This window comes from Onychostoma macrolepis, chromosome 03 (genome assembly GCF_012432095.1).
Source record: "Onychostoma macrolepis isolate SWU-2019 chromosome 03, ASM1243209v1, whole genome shotgun sequence".
NCBI classification, from domain to species: Eukaryota; Metazoa; Chordata; class Actinopteri; order Cypriniformes; family Cyprinidae; genus Onychostoma; species Onychostoma macrolepis.
The window spans coordinates 48,042,743-48,062,894 of NC_081157.1; the positions used below are offsets into that span (position 1 = coordinate 48,042,743).

Genomic DNA, 20,152 nt, shown 5'->3' on the forward strand with positions numbered 1-20,152 from the left:
AGTGTGTGCAAACCTGGTGAAAAACTACAGGAAACGTTTGACCTCTGTAATTGCAAGCAAAGGCTACTGTACCAAATATTAACACAGTCTCTCACAGTGGACATGCACCTACGATGACAATTTCAGACCCCTCCATGATTTCTAAGTGGGAGAACTTGCAAAATAGCAGGGTGTTCAAAATACTTATTTTCCTCACTGTATATATATACATAAATATTTATTTATGTATATATATATATATATATATATACATACATGAATATATATATATATATATATATATATACATATATAATCGGGCCTGTTTTAGGCTTTTCCTTATTTTTATATTTTAGACGGTGATAAAAAATGACTCGCCATCTCCTCATTGGAAGTGCCTTGAGAAATGCATCTTTATGTTTAAGTTTCGGTTCATCATTGTGAAGCGCTTCAAGACAAGACAGCAAGCGCATCTTCTGTTTTCCTATTTATTTTATAAAAGAGCAACGTTTTGTTGATATTGTGAATGCACACAAATAAAAGTAGACCCTTTACAGTTCCGAATGATGTATTACTCTTACCTTTATGAGCAAAAATTATGGCGTATTTTAAGTTGTTTCCACTATCAAGAAAAATATTGCAAGTACCTCCATGTCCTGTGCTTCAGCTTCCACTCTTCACACAAACGATTAGATATGCACCTTAGCGCACATTTATACAGTTCAAACATTTAAACTAACATTGTGATATGCTTGAACTGTTTCTATATATTTTATTTTGGGCAAGTAAGGCTAAATTGATCAAACATAGGCTATGATCAGCTCACTGTCTGCCGCTGGCCGCTTGGTCGTTACTTAAAAAACAAACAAACAAAAAAAACGTACATTTAACGAACAAAAGGTGCTCCAAATGTTTTTATAAATTAACGTTTTTATAGCTAAATAAACTTTATAAAAAACGAAACGAAATATAATCAATTTACCATGACATACCCCCTTCTTCAGCACCCATGAATCACCTTCTTTTACTCGTTTTGTCTTTATTTATTAACTGATAACCGCTAATTCAGTGAGTGAAAGGCGTTTCCTAGCAATGTGCAATGTTAAAACATAAGCGGCAGGAAAATAACAGCGCGAAATGGGCATTTATACCAAAGTCTCTTTATGAGATTTTAAGGGTAATCTATGCCTCTCTCCGCTTCACTTCAGTCCAGCGGGTGGCGCTAAGACACATGCGTTTGTTTCCCAAACATCATTAAACCTCAGAGGAAGAAGTTTAGTTTCACCGCGCTCTCTGTTGTTTTGTCGTGATGCTGACTTTATAAAAGCAGTTGAATGAACAGACAATGTTGTTTCTGTAAATAGGAAAATGCAGTTTTTGAATCAGGTCAGTAAATACCTGTAATATTCTCATCCTCACAGTCGTGCCTAAGTTTTGAAGCAAGCAGGAATATCTGGAGGAGTATCATCTGAACTGAGATCTGCTGCTGTGAAGATGGTGTTTGTTAAAGAGGAGAGTGAGGAGAACACGAGTGAACCAGAAACCTGGAGAATAAAACATGAGGAACCAGAAACCTGGAGAATAAAACACGAGGAACAAGAAACCTGGAGAATAAAACACGAGGAACCAGAAACCTGGAGAATAAAACACGAGGAACAAGAAACCTGGAGAATAAAACACGAGGAACAAGGAGGTTGGTGTTTATTCTTCATTTATCTTCTGTGTGTGGTACATTAGGCTTACAAAGCTTTAAACACAGTGTGTCCACAGATCCTTAATGTAAAAATAAGAACTATCGTTAAAATGTCTTAAATCCTTTTTTCAAAGTTCTTATGGAAATGTGATTGAAAAGACACAGAGAAGATTTAATAGACTTTATTTTCGCTTTTTGAAATAGTAAACTGTGTTGAATTCAGAGCATGTGAGACTGAATTTGTTTTTACGCCAGTAGAAGTCAAATTTTAAGTGAATTCGCTATAGGACTGTGGTTATTTTTAATCATGTGAATGTCTCAGTAGAGCATTTGCTTGTTTGATACATTTCACTGTAAATCAGTAACAGTTTTGCAGCAGGTTTGCAAAACAGACTTTTACTGTAAGATATAAACCTGACAGCACTGTCACAACATGGAAGAAAACGTGTTTATTTTAATGTCTGATCTGTGATCAATGATTTCTGATGTGTAATTATTCAAGTTCTGTCAGATTTTATTTGTCTCAATTTTTAAATGTGTGTGTGTGTGCGCACAGTTAACTCGGGCATTAAATCAGTTTTAGAGAGCGTGCATCAGAAAATATGTTGCGTCAAATATGCCACACTGTGTGAAATATCACACAAGGCAAGTTTATCAGGACACTTAAAACTCTTGTTATAATCAATGGTCAGAGGTGGGTAGAGTACCCAAAAACTGTACTCAAGTAAAAGTAATAGTCTGAATAGTTACTTGAGTAAGAGTAAAAAAGTAACGGATAAAAAAACTACTCAAGTAGTTAGTTACTAGTTACTTTGGATCATATACTGAATATAGTCTATTTTTATTTAGATACATAGATATTTAGATAAAATTGTATATACATACATACATATACACACACATATATACACACATACACACACACACACACACACACACACACACACTGCTGTTCAAAATACTTTTAATGTTTTTTTTATTTAATGTAATTTATTTCAGTGATGCAAATCAGAATTTTTATCAGTCTGATTTATTATCAGTGCTGTTCTTTATTAGCTTTCTATTCATAAAAGAACCCTGAACAAAATGTCTCAGGTTCCAAAAAATATTAAGCAGCAAAACTGTTCCCTGTTGAAAAAAACAGCATATGCTGGTATGGTATGTTTTGAAGCATGGGATGCTGGTTTGAGCTGATTTAAGCTGGTCTTTTGCTGGTCCTATGGTCCGACCAGCTCAAGACCAGCACATGACCAGCATAAACCAGCATCCCATGCTTCAAAACACACCTAACCAACATATGCTGTTTTTTTGTTTTTGTTTTTTTCAACAACACTGGTAATAAATCAATATATTTGAATGATTTCTGAAGATCACATGACTCTGAAAACTGGAGTAACAGCTGATACAAATTCTGATTTGCATCACTGAGTTAAATTAAATTATATTTTAAAGTTTAATTATGTATTATAAATGTATATAACCTCTGACACGGAGAAGAGTGAAAACTCCTCACATGACCGCTACAGAACATCTGAACATAACGAAACAAATGCACATTGACGGATCTTCTTCCGTCTGTTCTGCAAAATGTAAACTAATGTAGCCTTTATTTCTGCAAGCGTAAATACCGTATTGACCCGAATATAAGACGATGTTTTTTTCTTTAAAATACATCTGAAAAAACGCGGTCGTCTTATATTCGGGGTCTAGACTTTGACATGTCAGTAATACACCCGCAACAATAGGTGGCGCCAAAAACGCATAAAACGAGTGTGCCATGAAATATGTAATATGTCGTGACTGTCATGTTAGCCTGATGGGAACAAACTTCCTCTGTAAGTGGTTTTAAAACATAAGACAGTACCCAGATTTGAAGACTACAATAAGATTTCACTTCTACTGATAATAAAATTGAAAATTGAGATGTTATAAATGCCTAAATGTTATATAATTCAAATGGGCTACCTGTTATTTCAATGGTATATCAAAAAGTGTATATTTTCAATGTCATTGTTGGTACATTTTACCAGTATTTACCATATTTTCAAAACAAAAATTAAAATAGGAAAAATATGCAATTTGAAAATAATTTAAGAAAAAAATGTTTTACAGAGAGAGAGAATATAAACAATATTTGGTTTTCAAAAAGCCTTTTTCCAAAAGGTACATCTGGAAAAAGGGGGGTCGTCTTATAATCAGGGTCGTCTTATATTCGGGACAATACGGTATTGTGAAAATATCACTATTAATTGTGTCTAGGCAAGGCATTCCTCCTGGAACTAACGCGGCTTTGGCGGGTGTTTATTTCATACTCTGTGACAGCTTATTTAAGGAATAAATTATACAATGTATTTAATGTATAAGGTACATGTACAACAAACTGGTAATGTCACAGTGGTATCGTGTATTGTAATCGAATCTATACCTGTGGAACCGACAGCACACGCAGTGTTCATCTAATAAAGATCTACATAGCTAGCAATAACCTTTGCAGATTTGCTTTCAACTGACTGTAGATCCAGAGCCACGTCTTCAACGCTCTCGATGTTACAACTCTGAGTGAGAACCGCTTCAGACGACTCAGTGTGTGCGGCAGGGAACTGAATCATTCAAACTGATTCGCGAACCGATTCACTGGTCTGCCAGCTGGTTTGATCAAGCCTTCGAACAGAATCGACTCAAAAGAATGAATCATTCGCGAACGGGCATCGCTCATTGCCCAGAAAAAAAGTAGACGGCGTGCTTGGAATAAATTGAAGGATTTTTAACTTGTATTGCATTAAGATAAAGTAACGAGAGGAGCGTCGCCCACAGTAACGAAGTAAAAGTACCGTTTTTTCACTAAAAATGTACTTGAGTAAGAGTAAAAGTACCCATTTTTAAATATACTCTAAAAGTATTAGTTACCCAAAAAATTTACTCAAGTAAATGTAACGAAGTAAATGTAACTCGTTACTACCCACCTCTGTCAATGGTTCTCTTACACAACACAATTAACCTTTTACATTATTTACATCATGTTTGCTGTTAGTTATGATGAAAGCATTTCATAACCAGATGTAATGATGAGATCAAACAGACATCTGCTCAGCCGGTCACAGCAGTGGGCGTTTCCATTGAAGTTTCTCAGCAGACACGACCCTTCAAACAGAGCGTTCAAATCAGACCCTAAAATCAGGATAGAAAATAGACATTCATTTCTATTTAAAACACCTCAACATTATATTTCCATGTAAAAACATAATAGGTGCACCGCAGGAAACATTATAAAATATTAATTTAAAATGCAGATCATGACTCCTTTAAAAAAGAATACAATTTGAAGTGCCGATACCTGCAGATTCCCTATAGACAGCTGTGAAATAATGTAGATAAGACAAGTACTTTTCACAATAATTATGAATGAAAGCATACAGAACGTTCAGTGCTTAGCATCATATAAACATATGCTATGCTAGCGTAACATTTGCTAGCAGACATTTCAGATAATTAAAGAAAGATACCATAATCACAGAGGTATAAATATTAACAAAAGTACTTAAAGTAGACTGTGGGTAATGTTACTTAACTAATTTGACGCAGTTGTTATACTTTTTTTGGTATAACTGACGAGAAACGGAGAGAAATGTCAGATGCGTCCTCTCCTCTCCAGCATATAAACTATAAAATCAGAAAACATTTATTTTAAATGTATAGCTAGGGCCTAAAATGAACACTCGCCAAGCTCCAAATGCAAGTAAAAATCAGCGTTGGTGAGTATATGTAACAGTGTCAGTCGCCATTTGGCGGGTAAAACTTTTACAAAATATAACAATGCAATGTAGTGAGAACAGCCAGTTTTTAAAGAGATTCCCTGTTTCTGACGTAAGCGAATAAAACAATCTTTTCCGAAGACAAGATCAATGTGATGCTGTTCTGTCATAAGCGACAAGAGCGAGTCAAATAATAAGATACAAACGGGCTGATAAGGTCAGAGCAGTGTGATGGCCAGCTTGTCCCTAGACACGGTTCTAATAAGTTTTACCTGAGAAGATATTGCTGCTTCATTTCGGAAGATTAACTTTTCCCTTCTTCATAACCCAAGAATGTGACGACACATACTTGGGGTTTCACCATCTAAACGGTGCAGTGAAGTATGCTATTGTTTGAAAGGTTGCGAGTTCGTCTGTACACGTACGCTGAGTCGCTTCAGAAAGCGCACTAGTAGCGCTTCAACTGACGAGAACACACAATTATGTCAAAATATGCGGTTTTATATATAATTGTATATACAGTGCCCTCCAAAAGTATTGGAACAGTGAAGACAAAATTGTTCTGTTGGTTGTGGAGTCCAGACATTTGCAAATATGATGAAAAGATGAATATGAGACAAAACTACAGAATGTCACATTTTATTATTAGCCATTTCAACACATACATGTTTTACCAAATAAAAAGAACAGCACTTTTAGGGTTCATCCCACTCATTGATGTGAGCATAAGTATTGGGACAGTTGAACATAAGGCAGATATAAAAGATTAAAAGTATTATTTAGTTGCAGATCCCTTGCGCACAATCACAGCAGTGAGTCTGTGACCCATAGACATCACCAGACTCTTGCTCTCGTCCTTTGAAATACTTTTCCCAGCCTTTAATGCAGCCAATTCCAATTGTTGCTTGTTTTGGGGAGTGTCTGCCTTTACTCTCCTCTTCAGCTGGTGAAATTCATGTTCAATCGGATTTAAATCTGGAGATTGACTTGGGCAATCTAAGACTTTCAATTTCTTTGCCCTTATAAACTCCTTGACTGAACTGGCAGGGTATTTTGGGTCATTGTCCTGATGCAATATAAAGCACTTCCCAATGAATCTGGTAGCATTTTCTTGAATATTGGTAGGCAAGATGGTTTTGTATCCTTCCAAATTCATTCTGCTACTGTCATCATACATCAAGTCATCAGTAAAGTTGAGAGGGTCTGTTCCAGAGGCAGCCATGCATGCCCATGCCATGACACCACCTCCACCATGCTTTACAGATGAGGCTGTATGCTTGGGATCATTGCAGTTCCCTTTTTTTTTTCTCCACATTTTTGCTTTCCCATCACTTAGATAAAGATTCATCTTTGTCTCATTGGTCCATAACCACTGTTCCAAAACTCTTCTGGCTCACCTTTGTGCTTTTTTGCAATATCTAATCTTGCCTTTCTATTTTTGGAGCTGGTCAGAGGTTTGTATCTTGCTGTGTAGCATCTGTAATTCTGTGTCAAAGTCTCCTGAGGACAGTAGATTGTCAGAGCATCACCCCAGCTTTCTGGACGTTGTTGGTGATTTTACAGACACGTCTTTTAGGGTTCATTTTCACAGCTTTTATGATTTGTCTGTCATCAACTACTGTTGTTTTCTTAGCCGATCAGGTAGTTGTTGGTTGCTGGTGGTCCAAACTCTTGATTTCTCCATGCCCTTTGTTTTTGCTATAGCTCTAATTGACTTCCTCTTTTCTTTTAGCATCCAAATTGCTTGCTTTTCTCTCAAAGTCAGCTCCCTCATCTTCATCCTGGTTTGTGTGTGTCATCATCGAATGCAAGATTCAGAATGCAGAAGTAATGGATATAACTGATACGACACATTCCCTGCTTTTAATATCTGAAGAATTAATGCAACAGGACACAGCTGATCACTTAGAAAGACCTGTGAGGCAACTGTTACAATACTTATGCTCACATCAGATAGAGGAATGAAACTCTAAAAGTGCTGAACTTCTTAGCTGGTAAAACATCTACAGGTGCTGGTCATATAATTAGAATATCATCAAAAAGTTGATTTATTTCCCTAATTCCATTTCAAAAAGTGAAACTTGTATATTATATTCATTCATTACACACAGACTGATATATTTCAAATGTTTATTTCTTTTAATTTTGATGATTAGAGCTTACAGCTCATGAAAGTAAAAAATCAGTATCTCAAAATATTAGAATATTACTTAAGACCAGTACAAAGAAAGGATTTTTAGAAATCTTGGTCAACTGAAAAGTATGAAAATGAAAAGTATGAGCATGTACAGCACTCAATACTTAGTTGGGGCTCCTTTTGCCTGAATTACTGCAGCAATGCGGCGTGGCATGGAGTCGATCAGTCTGTGGCACTGCTCAGGTGTTATGAGAGCCCAGGTTGCTCTGATAGTGGCCTTCAGCTCATCTGCATTGTTGGGTCTGGTGTCTCTCATCCTCCTCTTGACAATACCCCATAGATTCTCTATGGGGTTCAGGTCAGGCGAGTTTGCTGGCCAATCAAGCACAGTAACACTATGGTCATTGAACCAGCTTTTGGTACCTTTGGCAGTGTGGGCAGGTGCCAAGTCCTGCTGGAAAATGAAATCAGCATCTCCATAAAGCTTGTCAACAGAAGGAAGCGTGAAGTGCTCTAAAATTTCCTGGTAGATGGCTGCGTTGACTGTGGACATCAGAAAACACAGTGGACCAACACCAGCAGATGACATGGCAGCCCAAATCATCACTGACTGTGGAAACTTCACACTGGACTTCAAGCAACATGGATTCTGTGCCTCTCCACTCTTCCTTCAGACTCTGGGACCTTGATTTCCAAATGAATTGTAAAATTTACTTTCATCTGAAAAGAGGACTTTGGACCACTGAGCAACAGTCCAGTTCTTTTTCTCCACAGGTAAGATGCTTCTGACGTTGTCTCTGGTTCAGAAGTGGCTTGGTAGCCCTTTTCCTGAAGACGTCTGAGCGTGGTGACTCTTGATGCACTGACTCCAGCTTCAGTTCTCTCCTTGTGAAGCTCTCCCAAGTGTTTGAATCGGCTTTGCTTGACTGTATTCTCAAGCTTGCGATCATCCCTGTTGCTTGTGCACCTTTTCCTACCCAAATTCTTCCTTCCAGTCAACTTTGCCTTTGATATGCTTTGATACAGCACTCTGTAAACAGCCACTCCTTTCAGTAATGACCTTCTGTGACTTACCCTCTTTGTGGAGAGCGTCAATGTTCGTCTTGTGGATCATTGCCAAGTCAGCAGTCTTTCCCGTTATTGTGGTTTCAAAGAACAAGAGATACCCAGAATTTATACTGTAGGGATGGTCATTTATTCAAACTCAAATGTAAATATTCTAATATTTTGAGATACTGCTTTTTGACTTTCATGAGCTGTAAGCTCTAATCATCAAAATTAAAAGAAATAAACGTTTGAAATATATCAGTCTGTGTGTAATGAATGAATATAATATACAAGTTTCACTTTTTGAATGGAATTGGTGAAATAAATCAACTTTTTGATGATATTCTAATTATATGACCAGCACCTGTATGTGTTGAATCACCCAATAATAAAATGTGACATTCTGTAGTTTTGTCTTATATTCATCTTTTAATCACATTTGTAAATGTCTTGACTCCACAGCCAACAGAGCAATTTTGTCTTTGCTGTTCCAATACTTTTGGAGGGCACTGTATATATATAATTTATATATAATATAACAGAGTTTGTTAAAAAAAAAAAAAAGATAAATTAAAATACTCTACTCTAAATTAAAATAAATCTGTTGTTTTTTAGTAAAGTAAAGGACAAATTTAAAACATTGTAAATATGTTTAGTCATTGTAGTAATAACTGCCTGTTTTTGCAAAAAGAGTTTCATGGCCAGTAAAAAAAATTTTGGCCGGTAAATTTTATTACGTCACTGGCCATTGGCAGGTGTGGCAAAAAGTTAGTTTTAGGCGTAGTTTATTAAATCTGTGCGATACTTTATTGAGCCTTTTCTTTTAACAGTTTTAAATGTCAGTTACTGTGCGCTCTTGGAGAGAGTTTCATCGTATTGACTGTTGTAATCGAATGCGACACGCAGTTTGAAAGCTGAATGGAGGATGACAGACAGCTGCAGCGGAGAGAAGAGTTAACGTCAATATGAATTTAATGACTTAAATATTAATCTGTACCTCACATTAAACTATGGAAAGGCTTCAGAACACTTGGACTTTAACTTTATGGTGCTTTATAATGTTTTTGTGCTTTCATGGGGCTTAACCGTAACACAGAATAGTATACACACAATATCGGATTTGGCTCAGTCTCGTCTAACCGATACCTGATCCAGCAGAAAATGCCAGTATCGGAGCGGATACCGATCCTGAGTATCGGATTGATGCATCCCTAAATAGGGGCTTTCGCACTGCGTAGATCTAGGAACTTAGTTTCCAACCAATTTCTCCCTCGGGCCTTTTTTCCTGGTTGCGTTCGCACCAGCAGCAGGAACTCTGAAGCAGCCGACAGCTATCTTTTTGCGTGGCATTAACAAACGTCGAACACCGGTGAGTGGAGGACGCTGTGATCAGAGCTGTTTTTGTTGTGTGTCGTGGATTTCATGATAATGGAGATGGAATGTCAACGCACAATTTACGCGACTGCAAGAGCAAAAAGTTTATCATGATTCAAATTAATAGATTTTTTCATGCACCCCTAGTTTTGACAGCATGGCAATGACTTTTCCTCTTCTGGGAAGGGTTGGGCGATGCCAACCTTCAGACAACATACAAAACTAGCACATTTTTCTATAAGTTTAATCGCAACATGTAATCATTTCTGTTAATAGTGTTCACCGTCTGTTTGATTACATGACATTAACTAACTGCTTTATTTTTACCGTACGTTTCTGCCATATGGACATCAACTTGAGATAGTCAGCACTAATAAGCTATTACTAAATATAATGGAAAAACTTTAATTTTCTATAAAGCTGCTTTGCAACGATTTGCAATGTGAAAAGCGCTATACAAATAAACTTAAATTGCATTCTCTAAAACAGTGCAACGTGGCCCCGTCCCCTTTGTTGCATGTTCCTGGGGGCGGGGTTTATCAGGGTTTGTGTCATCACAAACTCGGGACGTAGCTCATTGTAGTCAATACAAGCTGTTTTTGTAGGCATTAAACTGTCATAATTTTAAAAGATATATCTCCGTTTGCATAACTTTGCAGATACTGTTTATGCTCAAACAGCAACATTACACACTAACTAACGTTAAAAAAGTGAAATCGCATTCAACCACCAGTCATTTTCATGGATCTGTGTGAACAGGGACAGTTTTGACAATGTTTTTGTCTGTAAACAAATGTTTTATCCTTTTATTTTTCAAATATTCCAATTGATTTTCATCTTTTTAATGATTTAATTTTAGGCCTGATGAAAGTGAAAGAGGAAAGTCGAGATCTGAATGAAGTGGAGGAGAAACATCAGGATCAGAAAGATCATGATGTCGATGGAGAAAAGTCACTGAGTTGCAGCATTCAAATAACAGACGTCAAAAAGCCTTTCAGCTGCTCCCAGTGTGGAAAAACTTTCAAACAGAAAGGAAGCCTTATGAAACACATGAGAAGTCATACTGGGGAAAAGCCTTTCAGCTGCTCTCAGTGCGGAAACACTTTCACGTGTAAGGAAAACCTTAAGGATCACATGTTAATTCATGCTGGAATAAAGCCTTTTACCTGCTCTCACTGTGGAAAGAGTTTTACACAGAAAGTTCACCTTAAGAATCATTTGGTAAGTCACTCTTCAGTAAAGCCTTTCAGCTGCTCTCAGTGTGGAAACACTTTCACTCGTAAAACACACCTTAAGAAGCACATGTTAATTCATGCTGGAATAAAGCCTTTCAGCTGCTCTCAGTGCGGAAAGGGTTTCACACAGAAAGGACACCTTAATGATCATCTGGTAACTCACTCTTCAGAAAAACCTGTCAGCTGCTCTCAGTGTGGAAAGTCTTTCACACGTAAGAGATACCTTAACACTCACATGTTAATTCATACTGGAAAAAAGCCTTTTACCTGCTCTCAGTGTGGAAAGAGTTTCATATGTAAAGGAATCCTGAGGAATCACATGTTAATTCACACTGGAGTAAAGTCTTTCAGCTGCTGTGAGTGTGGAAAGAGTTTTACTCAGAAGGGACACCTTAAGAAACATTTGTTAACTCACTCTTCAGAAAAGTCTTTTACTTGCTCTCAGTGTGGATAGTCTTTCACATGTACAAGATACCGTAACACTCACATGTTAATTCATACTGGAATAAAGCCTTTTACCTGCTCTCAGTGTGGAAAGAGTTTCATATGTAAAGGAAACCTGAACAAGCATATGTTAAGTCATGCTGGGCAAAAGTAGAGTTGCCAATCTTTCTGTATAATACAGAATCGTCCCATATTTAAGGTATCAAAGAAGCATTCCGTATGTAAGCCATGTGGAACATAGTTAGTCCCGTGTTATTTTTTCCCTCTCTCTGATGGATGTCATTTTGTGACAATTTTCTGTTCACTATATATGTAAAAATAGACATGCAAATTGAAATTTTCTGTTTACATGCAACACTACTACACAAATAAATGTACTGTATAAATTCAGTTGTGCATATTCTTTTTCTGTGTACTTTTACCTACCATTGAAATCAACCAGTGAACACACCCATATGGTGCCCAAATGGGTTGCACCTAGGGCCCGGTCAATTTTGTCCCATTAAAGAACATGTCATCTGCTGAGAACCTGATTGATTTAATCTCTTCATTTATTTGCAGGTGATTTTAACACCACACAATTATATTTAATTGTGCTAAAAAAAAAAAAAAGTTGACAAGCGAATCAAACACATCAGGGTTATATTTAATAGTAGCAAGTTAATGCCTCATTCACACTTTAAGCACAGCGGGAAAACGACACGATCCCATTCATTTCAATGGAGAGCTAGTAATTTCCGGTGACACGAGTGACAGTGACCATTGGCAACAGGATGTAGGGGTGTCCCGTGCCTACAATAGTGGCCAATCACTAAACTGGCTTCCTGTTTCATTCAGGATTGTTTATAGGGACTCCCTCCTTGCGCATCAGGGCATTCATAGCGACACCCCATCATATCTCAAGGAACTCCTTACTCCACAAACTTCTAAACTTCTCTCCCTGACAATTTACGGACGTAGTTTGTAGCACTTTGGGATCTTTGTAGACCTTTGGGATTCTGTGTGAATATAAAGTGCGTTATAATTAAAATTGATTTATATGTATTTAAAATGCCTAATAAATTATATTTCACTGCATACATGTCTGTCTACATTAGCAGTTTAGATATCCAGAATCATATTTCAAAGAGTTCAGTAAAGGTTGAGCCAACTAAAAAAAAATAACAATTCAGATAACATTTTGAAGTCAGAATTTGACTGAACGTAAAATTTCTGTGGAACTAGTTACTAAATAATAATTAGTTGAAACAGATTGAACTTTTTACAGTGTTCTCCAGGCAGCCTGAGATCCTTGCAGCTACTGTTGGATTGTCTGGTCGAAATAAAAGATACAGCTGTGTGTCAGCAGCATAGCAATTGTAGGAGAAACCATGTGCTTGTTTAATGGGTCCCAGTAATGTAGTGTATATGGTGAAGAGGAGGGGTCCAAGAACTGATCCCTGAGGAACCCCAGTGACCAGTTGATGTTCTTTGAATACCTCCCCTCCCAAGGCCACCCTGAAAGACCTACCAGTGAGAAAGGATTCAAACTTGCGGAGTGCAGATCCTGTGATGGTAGACAGGAGTATCTGATGAATTACATTGTCAAAAGTGAAACTGGGTCACTGAGCACATGGGGAGCAAAAACACAACAAAAACAGTCCACATGACAGTTATACAGGCTAATGTACTGTACTGTACTTTATTGGAGGCAGTACAGTAAAACTTGTGTCTAAAACGTTATCGCCACATACAAATTAGGTGTTAACTAGGCTAATTAACCCTTAATCACTCCTTGGGGTCAGATAGACCTTAAACGTAAACCCTACTCGAGGGATGATCTAGGGTTAAAATGTGCTAATTTACAAACATTTGACACTGCCTGTGAATAGGATAAACAAAATAAGCGTATCACCACAGAACTTCCCCAGATGACGATGGGAGTCTTTAATCAAGAGTCTTTTCCCTTGAAATGAATATTATGCAGGTTAGCTTGTATTGGTCAACTCTTCTAAATTGACCATGACCTAAACTAAACTGAACTGAACTACCCACCATCTTTTTGCATCTGTAGCTAGTGATTTTTGTTGATTTTGAAATGTTATGTATTCCAGTAACACCAAAATAATTAAAACAATTTATTGCCTTGTGCAAAGTAAATTATTAGTGAAACTGTATCCCTCTTCTGGTGCATTTATTTTAAATATAGGCTATCATATATACTTATAATTTTTATTATTTTAATGTGGTAGCCTAAGCATTGCATTTTGAACCATGTCAAAGATATCCGTAGAGCTATCTCGATTCCTCTATTCGAGTGCTTGATTAAAAAAAAAAAACAATCCTCGATTACAATTCACCTGCAAAATACCGAAAATGGCGCATTTCACCGATGAGATTCCATGAACTACATTACACGATATAGTAAAACAATTTTAAAATAATCATTAATATAGCAGAAAATAATGCTATCATTTGTAAACCTACGCTAAGACAGGAGAATGTGTTTCTAATTATGTGAATTATTGTTCATCACGATTTCAAAATAAGATTTTGAACCCTCTTGCTCTCAGTTCATATGTTTTAATGTCCACGTGCTTGTTTAAGAAATTACAGTAGCATTTCTATTGTAAAGAACTGGCCAAACATTAAGGAGTTAGTGGACATTTAGATTAAATGTTTGAATTTAATGCCAAGTATTTGATCAAGCTGTAAGTCTAAAAAAAGCAATCTTCCGGCATTTGTACATAACTGATATAAGTTAATTGATTGTTGTATATATTGTTTATATGATGTATATTGCATTATGTATAACGGTGTTGTTCAATAAAACCATGAATACTGATACTTTATTTGAATTAATATTGCCTCATTGTCATTATATAAATATTTAAATCATTTTAAGGGCTATTGTTCACTTAGGTCTGTTTTTATTACCACAAAAAACCCCCCAAAAAAACATCTAATTTTATCTGATTACTCGATTCCTTACTCGAAAAAAAAAAAAAAAAAAAAATGTACCAGTACTTAATTACCAAAGTAGTTGTTAGTTTTTTTAGTTAATATGTATGAAATTATAGTTTTATTTTTATTGTGTACAGCTACAATAGTAATTATTATTATTATTATTTATTGATTGATTGATTGATTATGGGGGTTTAAGTTTATGGACTTAATGTACAACATTCCTCCTCCAAAACGTATGTTTTAAACGTTAAGAAAACATATTCAGTCACCAACTTGCCACAACATCCTCTATAGGCAGCCAGCAGCGGGAACGCCTACTAGTGGTATTTGGTGACATGAAGTGACAAAGTGGTCGCAGATAATGTGAACGGGGCGTTTAGAGAGATTTACTGCGTGTTTAAAGTGGCTGCCAAACGACCAGGGAATATGATTACCGATTTTGTGTTGCTCTTTGTGTGCTCGTGGGGTCTGGTTGGTAAGTGTTTTGAGTGTTTTTTTTTTGTTGTTTTTTTATGACAGTCCTTTCATATTTATAAATAAACGCTTGCGTTTCTGTGGTTTTTATTTAAAAGAGAAAAAAACAGTGTATCAGTTTCGTATCTCTTTAATATCTTTACAAATGTAATTTAGTAGTTTTGTCTCCAGCTGAGAAATAGTGGAAGGAAATCCAAACAGAGCTTGATATTTAGTTTGAATTCAGTCTGATCCTCAAACAAATGTTTGTTTCACTTCTGTTTTCATGCGAGAAAAATAACCTGGAACTGAACTTCTGAACTTTCATTGTTTTAATGTCTAATAACACCCACTTTAAATTCTGACATCCTTATTACTGCAATTCATCCAATATTCGCTAAAGAAAATGTCTGCATAATACAAATCACTTTAGCTGATAATTATAGTCTGTTCCCATTTTTGTGTAGATGTGAAGACAGTATCAGTGATGGAGGGAGATTCTGTCACTCTAAACACTGATCTTACTGAAGTACAGAAATATTTGTTGATACAGTGGATGTTTGGAAGCACAAGAATAGCTGAAACCGACAGACTCACGCAAACAAACTCAACATATGATGGTCCTGATGAGAGATTCAAAGACAGACTGAAGCTGGATCATCAGACTAGATCTCTGACCATCACAAACACCAGAACCACAGACTCTGTTACTACTTTATAAAGTAACAGTTATCAGCGAAGAGACCAGCTACATGCGTTTCAATCTTACTGTCTATGGTGAGTGGAGAATAACTGTGTTAGCGTGACCATTCTTTATTTAATTTAGGTTTTTTTTCAATATTTCTTACATGAACATTTGAAGATAAATATGGGTCTACTATAAATAAAGATCAGAAGTGTGTGTGATGAGACTGACGTCAAAGTATCTGTCATTATCAGAATCTCCGCAAAGTACTTTATCACCAGAAAGATCATCAAGCTCCAATTTTGTCATCCACTTGTGCGGTAAATAATTTAACTGTCAATCAAACTGAGGACGCCAACATTACTGAACTCCATCAGCCATGTTCAGGTACATCATTTATAATATATGTGAGAACTGATATTTCACTCTGAAAGTCAGAAATCACACTCATGCCCTGAATTGGGCCAGTTATGGCCCATGTGTGGCCCTTGTCTGGAATCCAGACCTGGTCCACACTAGGACTGTAATTCATTGCGGTATATGGGCCAAGCAAAAGCTGATTGTGTGGGCCGGAGCTGGGCCAGAGAAAAATTGCTATGTGGGCCAGAGAAAAATTGCTATGTGGGACCATACCTGTATGACCATAGCTGGCCCTATTCTGGCCCAGACAGCAACATAGTGTTGGCCCAGATCCTATTGTGTACCAGGTCTGGATTCCAGATAAGGGCCACACATGGGCCATAACTGGCCCAAGTCTCAGCCAAGTTAATTACCCATAACTGGCCCTGAATTGGGCCAGTTCTGGCCCACGTGTGGCCCTTGTCTGGAATCCAGACCTGGTACACACTAGGACCGTAAGTCATTGCGGTATGTGAGCCAAGCAAAAGCTGATTGTGTGGGCCAGAGCTGGGTCAGAGAAAAATTGCTATGTGGGCCAGAGCAAAATTGCTATGTGGGATCTGAGGTCCTGTATGACCATACCCGTATGACCATAGCTGGCCCTGTTCTGGTTCTATTCGCTGGACCAGATGGGTTCCACATGTCAGCCTCAACAAAACCATAACCAAGCCACTTGATACACACCCCTCCCAGATGAATAGTCACAACAACAACAATATTCTTAACAAATATTTAATCATGTTTAATCAGCAAACCAAGTTGAATGAATCTCACACCTAACATACAGCATTATGGTCAGTTCACACTTTCACAAAAACTATAAAAACATGCTTATTTGTTTTGCTTGGTCAGTGTGTTCACCCTGTTGGTGTATGGCAGTGTGAATTGGCTTTTAGGTGCTTTGGAATACAAAACAAAAAACAGTAAAATAAATATATATTTGTTTAATGTTCACGCAATTAACACAAAATTCTTAAATAAGGTAGTTTCTCTATTTTTGCAATATTCAAGTGTTCATGTCCCTGAATAATATCTGCATGAACCTAAGTCTGAAGAGTACACATATCTAGTAGACAGCAATCCTTGTGAGTGAGAAGTCTGGGGTGGAGGCTGGATCTGGAACTGACTTCTGTCCAGGTTATCCGTCTTCACGAACTGCCCTGAATTACAATTCAAACAAACAATGTAGTGTGAGGCTCTTACATTCACAATGCTCATTTTGGCTTTGGTGGTGAAGTGTGCAGAAAATTCTGCTGGACTGAAATTTAGTATTTGGTGAACAGTCTTCAAGAGTGCAAATAATATTTTAAGTTTTAAGTATCTTTCAGGCTCGTGAGGTTTCCACGAGCAACAAAGTCTGCTTGAACAAAAATTTCACTACATTTTAAGTTTAGAAAATAATATACAGACCGTTACAGTTTGAAGTGAGGTGTGTTCACAGTACTGGTTCTGTCTTACCGTTATTAATTTTAATTTCAAAGAACTTTTTTATTATCATCTGTGTCTTTTTTTGAATTATGATTGACCCCTCTGTAGGTTGTTGTGTATGAAGTGTCCTCAGAGCAGAGTTAAACAAGATGGCCTTGTAGGACATACATGATTTGATATTTATTTGATATATTTTTTTAAATATTCCACAAACATTTGAATGTTTGAGGTTTTACTTACTAGTCAGATGGTTCATGGCGCTTTGGAGATGTTCTTCCACAGGAGATCCGCTCCGCTCCAGCTCTGCAGCACAGCCATCAGCATGGAAGAATAGGAACAATATGTCACATAGCCAACAAAATGTAGTATATAATGTCAGGATTATTAGAAATAAACAAACTACAGCAGAGGTGAAATGCAATAATAATAATATACAAAACATACAAAAAATCTTAATATACCAGAATTCATATTTTTAGGTTTTACAGATGCATGATGATATAGTTGAAATATATTGTGAAAAATTCATATAAAGTTATTTAATAATATTTCTCAGATCACCTGTTTCCTGCATCTCTGTCAGCAGCTCTCATTACAAATTTTCTTGTAACTTCCCCTGTTTTAGGTATTTTTTTCTGACGCTCCTGAAGTCACAGTACAATTTATCAATATTTGTTTGCAATGAAAGTTCAAAACGTGTTTGAAATAGTTTCAGCTCATTAGTTCATGTAAGTGACGTCACCGATTGACCCCACAGTGCAGACTTTTAGGTTAAATTAATTAGCTTATAGTGACTTCCATTTATCTATTGACAAAGTATCAGCAAAACATTTACAAAACTATCAAAGCCGCTCATCTACACATAAAAGGTGCTTAAAAGCTCAAACATTCATTAATAAGAGCTTAAATGTATAAGTTAGCTTACCTCTAATTGTTAGCCTCCATAGTTAACGGTTGTGATGCTAACGGTCTTTTTGAAGACACCAAAACACTCCTAAAGATTCAACAGAAACGTGTCAGTAACATGTAAGAAAGTGTCAGGAACAGTTGTATGTATTATTTGTGTAACTTTAGGGACTAAACTTACCTGAAAGCAGTGAAAACAGCAGAGAGACAGCCTCTTGCTTCTTGTCAGCTGAGTGAGTTGACGCCCTGTTACCATGGTAACCTCCTCCGCTTCAGTTTAAATGCGATTTGAATGCTCAACGCGCGCGCTCATTGGCCGTCCACACGAACGCGGTTATTTTCAAAACAGCAGCTTTTTCTATGCGGTTTGGCCGTTCGTCCTCAGGCAAGCGCTGCACCAGGTCACTGAAACCGAACATTTTGAAAACTCCTGCCAGGGAGAAGATTTTAAAAAACTCCGGTTGCAGTGTTATCATGTAACGTTAGACAGCAAAACCAGAGTTTTTGGCTTGTGACGTCGGAGCCTGCGCTGTTATCTTCGCCTACTTGAAACTTTGTCAGGCTTCTGATTGGCCAGCATGGCCTAAAACACATCAAAGTTATGCATTTACATAAATAGTACAAAAGTCAAATAAAATGTCCTGAAACTTCATCATGTATTGTTTAGTAGGCCTACATCAAACTGTAAATTGAATGAGAATATGAAAGCAGTGAATGCAAAACATTGTTTGAAGTCAGTTGTATATAACTAAAACAACAGGATATACTATTCTATAATATAACATATAATATAATATAATATCATATGAGGCATGAATATAATTTCACATGTAAACACAATTAAACACAATATGAGCTTTATGTTATGCATTTTAAAAATATATTTTAAAAATGTATTTCAATATATTTAACAGTGTTTCACATATATGTGAATATATTACCTTACTGTATGGGAAAACATTGGGATTTTAGTCAAAAATATTTGAAATGGATTTTAAATGTGGGTCAATATACTTATTATGGCAATATACTTATGTGGCCCACATATCTACATTTGACATCTGGGCCAAATACTACATTTGACATCTGGCCCATGTCTTGTGTGCCGTCTTAAACCCGGTACCACCTCTGCCAAACTCGGGCCATGTTTGGCCCACATGCTGTATGCCAGTGCCGGATGAATGGCAGATGAATATATGAATATATATATAAAACAACAGAATATATTATTCTATAATATACTATATAATATCATATATTATATAATATCATGAGGCATGAACATAATTTTGCATACAAACACATAATAACACACAGTATGAGCTTCATGTTATGCATTTTAAAAATATATTTTCAAAATACATTTAACAGTTTCACATTTATGTGAATATATTACCTTTCTGTATGGGAAAACATTGGCATTTTACTCAAAAATATTTGAAATGGATTTTAAATGTGGGTCAAGATCGGCAATACTTATGTGGCCCACATATCTGTATTTGACATCTGGGCCAAATACTGCATTTGACATCTGGCCCATGTCTTGTGTGCCGTCTTAAACCCTGTACCATCTCTGCCAAACCCGGGCCATGTTTGGCCCACATGCTGTATGCCAGTGCCGGATGAATGCCAGCTGTGCCAGATGCATGCCAAATCTGGGCCAAATTTGTTTGC

General features: G+C 36.8%; 1 protein-coding gene and 1 long non-coding RNA gene across 2 annotated transcripts; one reads left to right on the top strand and one right to left on the bottom strand.

The window, feature by feature from the left end:
* Positions 1-1,195: 1,195 nt before the first annotated feature.
* LOC131537334 (gastrula zinc finger protein XlCGF8.2DB-like) lies at positions 1,196-12,092 on the top strand. The gene is made up of 2 exons (XM_058770691.1): positions 1,196-1,672; positions 10,842-12,092. Exons 1-2 carry the CDS (start codon positions 1,474-1,476, stop codon positions 11,669-11,671), a joined length of 1,029 nt encoding a protein of 342 aa, XP_058626674.1. The 5' UTR covers positions 1,196-1,473; the 3' UTR covers positions 11,672-12,092.
* Positions 12,093-17,017: 4,925 nt separating this feature from the next.
* On the bottom strand, positions 17,018-19,407 carry LOC131537344 (uncharacterized). The gene is made up of 4 exons (XR_009270255.1): positions 18,660-19,407; positions 18,498-18,566; positions 17,813-17,875; positions 17,018-17,304 (listed from the first exon to the last, which is right to left on the bottom strand). It is a non-coding gene; the product is annotated as an uncharacterized LOC131537344 (long non-coding RNA).
* Positions 19,408-20,152: the final 745 nt, after the last annotated feature.

Excerpts from the sequence above, each read along its gene's own strand:
- LOC131537334 (XM_058770691.1), top strand. The coding sequence starts at position 1,474 with ATGGTGTTTGTTAAAGAGGAGAGTGAGGAGAACACGAGTGAACCAGAA. Across the intron at positions 1,673-10,841 it reads AAAACACGAGGAACAAGGAG|GCCTGATGAAAGTGAAAGAG; the intron begins GTTGGTGTTTAT and ends ATTTAATTTTAG.